This window comes from Pterocles gutturalis, unplaced genomic scaffold (genome assembly GCF_000699245.1).
Source record: "Pterocles gutturalis isolate BGI_N339 unplaced genomic scaffold, ASM69924v1 scaffold2464, whole genome shotgun sequence".
Lineage (NCBI taxonomy): Eukaryota > Metazoa > Chordata > Aves > Pterocliformes > Pteroclidae > Pterocles > Pterocles gutturalis.
In genome coordinates, this window is record NW_010132887.1 from 163 (window position 1) to 3,674 (window position 3,512).

At 59.4% G+C, this 3,512-nt stretch overlaps 2 protein-coding genes across 2 annotated transcripts; one reads left to right on the forward strand and one right to left on the reverse strand.

The window, feature by feature from the left end:
* Window positions 1-437: 437 nt before the first annotated feature.
* LOC104467285 (putative uncharacterized protein DDB_G0291608) lies at window positions 438-809 on the forward strand (the record flags this gene model as incomplete). The annotated part of the gene is given in 1 exon segment (XM_010081014.1): window positions 438-809. A coding segment is annotated over 1 exon segment (372 nt), but the record flags the coding sequence as incomplete, so codon positions are not given.
* A 522-nt stretch (window positions 810-1,331) lies between these two features.
* LOC104467286 (leucine-rich repeat-containing protein 14-like) lies at window positions 1,332-2,750 on the reverse strand (the record flags this gene model as incomplete). The annotated part of the gene is made up of 2 exons (XM_010081015.1): window positions 1,332-1,896; window positions 2,121-2,750. Coding segments are annotated over 2 exons (1,195 nt in total), but the record flags the coding sequence as incomplete, so codon positions are not given.
* Between the last annotated feature and the right edge of the window lie 762 nt (window positions 2,751-3,512).

Genomic DNA, 3,512 nt, shown 5'->3' on the forward strand with positions numbered 1-3,512 from the left:
GTCCCCAGGGCGCCCCACATTCCCAAGATGCCCAAGTCCCTGGGATGTCCCAAGTCCCCAGGATGCCCCAAGTCCCCAGGACACCCCAGGTCCTCAAGATGCCCAAGTCCCCAAGATGCCCCAAGTCCCCAATATCTCCCAAGACACCAAGATGCCCCAAGGCCATAAGAAGCTCCATGTCCCCAAGACACCCCATGTCCCCAGGATGCCCCACATCCCCAAGATGCCCAAGTCCCTGGGATGTCCCATGTCCTCAAGATGCCCCATGTCTCCAAGATGCCCCAAGTCCCCAGGATGCCCTAGGACCCCAAGAAGTCCCAAGTCCCCAAGATACCCCAAGTCCCTGGGATGCCCCATGTCCCCAAGATGTTCCAAGGCCATAAGAAGTCCCATGTCCCCAAGACATCCCATGTCCCCAAAAAGCCCTATGTCCCCAGGATGCCCCAAGTCCCCGACCCTGAGATGTCCCAAGTCCCCAGGATGCCCTATGTCCCCAAGATGCCCAAGTCCCCAGGATGCCCCAGGACCCCAAGAAGTCCCAAGTCCCCAGGATGTCCCAAGACACCAAGATGCCGCATGTCCCCAAGATGCCCCAAGTCCCTGGGATGCCCCATGTCCCCAGGATGCCCCAAGACACCAAGATGCCCCAAGGCCATAAGAAGCCTCATGTCCCCAAAAAGCCCCATGTCACCAGGACACCCCAAGTTCCTGACCCCAAGATGCCCCAAGACCCTGAGATGTCCCATGTCCCCAAGATGCTCCATGTCCCCAGGATGCCCCAAGTCCCGAAGATGCCCAAGTCCCTGTGATGCCCCATGTCCCCAAGATGTCCCAAGTCCCAAGGATGCCCCAGGACCCCAAGAAGTCCCAAGTCCCCCCATTCAAGATGCCACATGTCCCCAAGATGCTCCATGTCCCCAAGATGCCCCAAGTCCCTAAGCTTCAACCCCGCGGCCGAGCTTTGCCATTTCTGAGGTGCCGAGGAACCCCAAAGGATTTGGGGTCCGGGGAGGGTTTTCGGGGGCTGAGGCAGGAGGCCGGGGTGATGGGAGGGTCTACCTGGAACCAGTGCTGCAAGTACGGTTTGTGCCGTAACCGCGACACCGCCCGAGCGGCAGCAGTTTATTAACCGTTAATTAATTGGCTGAGGAGGGTTTGGACGCTGAGCGGCGCTGTCCCAGTGCCACCAGTTCCCCGGGTTGGGGTTGATGCCAGTGCCGCAGTGACAACAAAAGGGACAAGGTACCAAAGAAGCATCGGGATGAGGAGGAAATGCCAAATTTGAGGAGGCTTAGGGGTTGTGGCACAGCGGGATGAGGCTCCGAGTGTTGCTACACAGTGAAGAAATCGACGGTGTCATCCCGGGAGATGTCGGTGGTCCAGACGACGTTGGCTCTGCCGGAGCTCCGAAGCATGTGACACAGCTCGGTGCTCACCGCAGCAAAACGCTCTTCATCCACCTCGTCCTTGAAGAGGCAGCTGGAGGTGGAGGGCAGATCCTGGCTCCGGCAATCCACGGGGTACGGGTAGTAAACCAGGCGTAAATCCCGGAGAATCAGAGTTTTCTGTAATAAGGTTTTGAGTCCCGGCGTGGAAAGTGGGTTGCCAAAAAATCCCAGGCAGCGGAGGCGGGAGCAACGGCAGAGCACTGGCAACAGAGCTTCCAGCCGGGAGTCCGTCAGGCGGCATTCCGTGAGATCCAGGTGGAGGAGAGAGACCGAAGCCTCTTCCAGGAGATCCCGGAGGAATTGGAGAAGGTTTTCAGAAAAATTGTGCCCACTCAGGTCCAATTTCTTCAGCGCTGGAGCGTGGAGGCTTTGGGAAAGGAAGGCGAGGTCGTTGGGAAGGAGGCAGCAGAAGGGCAGCTCCAGGCTTTCCAGGGGAGCCTGCACGTCACTGCCGGGGGGTGGAGAACAAGCCGTGAGCTCCCCGAAGCCGTCACCACACCGGGAGGGAAATTAAATCTTTGCTTCCCGTATTCCCAGAGGAACCGTGTTAGGGAACAGCGTCAAATCCCTCCCGATCCCAAGCCCCCCACGCACACGAACAAAAACCCAGGAATTTCCCCCTCCCGGGGCATGGAAAGAGCAGGCTGGGGATCTGCTCCACCAGGAATTTACCTGAGAACATGCCTCAGTTTCCCCGAAAGCCTGGAGGAAGCCAAGTTGAGCTCCTTGAGGCAGGGCAGCCTCCCCAGCTGCATGGCGACGCACCGGAGGCTGGAATCCATCCCCCCTGGGAGTCGTCGGACGTCGACGTTGCTGTAGGGTAGCTTGAGGCTGAGAAGGTTGGTGAATCGGGTGAGATGCGGTAAAACGGCGCAAAGACCGGGCAGCCCCAGGTTGCTGAAGCGTAAATCCACTCGCCGAACGCTGGCGGGATCCAGGGATTCCAACAAATTCACGGTGCCGGCAACAGAAAGCTCCTCGGCGTGGAAATCCCGGCATTTCAGGCACAGGGGACTGGTGGTTTGCAGGGCATCGCGCACGACGCCGTAGGACGTACTGTTGACGAAGAAATCAGTGTGAACCTCCACGGCGATGGATCGCGGAGCCGCCAAGGCACCGGAGGGACCTTTGAGGCGCTTGGAGCCGTGGTTCAGGAGCTCACTTTGGTGTTTGGAGACCTCGAGGCAGGCTTTGGCCAACGCCACCGTGCCGGACCAAAGGCTCATCCCTTCCGGCCCGCCATTGGTGTCAATGTCCTGGAGACCCGTCACGTCCAGCATGCGCAGGCGGCACCGTCTCTTGCTGAGTGAAAAAAAAAAAAAAAAAAGAAACTGGTGAATAAATGAGCAGGGCAATGGGGGAACCAAACCAACGAGAGCCGCAGCCACCTGCCAAACTCGCTCCAGCCCCAAGGCACGGTGAGGGTCATGGTTCTGCTTTTCCTCCCGCGTTGCCGGTGCGTAAAACAATCTGTTGCCACCCCGCGGCTTCCTCCCTCCGCCATGGCCCTGGGATGAGCATGGGGGTGGCGTGGCCCCAGGCAGGGCCTGGCTCAGGTGGACTGGCCCGGCTGCCCAGCTGCCTGCTCGGCTTCTGCAAAGCGACCTGCCGTAGCCCACGCCTCTGCCATGGTTCGCCCGAGAGTTTCCTCGGGAGCTGATGGTGGCGGAGAGAGAAGTGGGATTTTGAGAGGAAGGACCACACGACACTCTGGTCAGAGAAGGGAAGCAAGGAGAGAACTGCCTCCGGAGTCTCCCCTGCAGCTGGTGAAGATTCATGGTGACACACGGTTTGTCCCTTGGTGCAGCCCATGAGAAGATGCAGCTGTGGAGGACCCCACGATTTTAGGAGAAACCTACCCCAGAGCCAAGCAGTCGTCAGGGGACTGTGTCCTGTGTGGAAAGGACTCCCGCTGGAGCAGTTCCTGAGAAGGACTCTCCTGTAAGAAGGGACCCCACGCTGCAGCTGGGAAAGACTGTGAGGAGCCCTGGCCTGAGGAGGAACGAGCAGTGGACTGACTGCACCCCCCCTCCCTGCCTTTAGCAAGGCCTTCGACACCGTGTC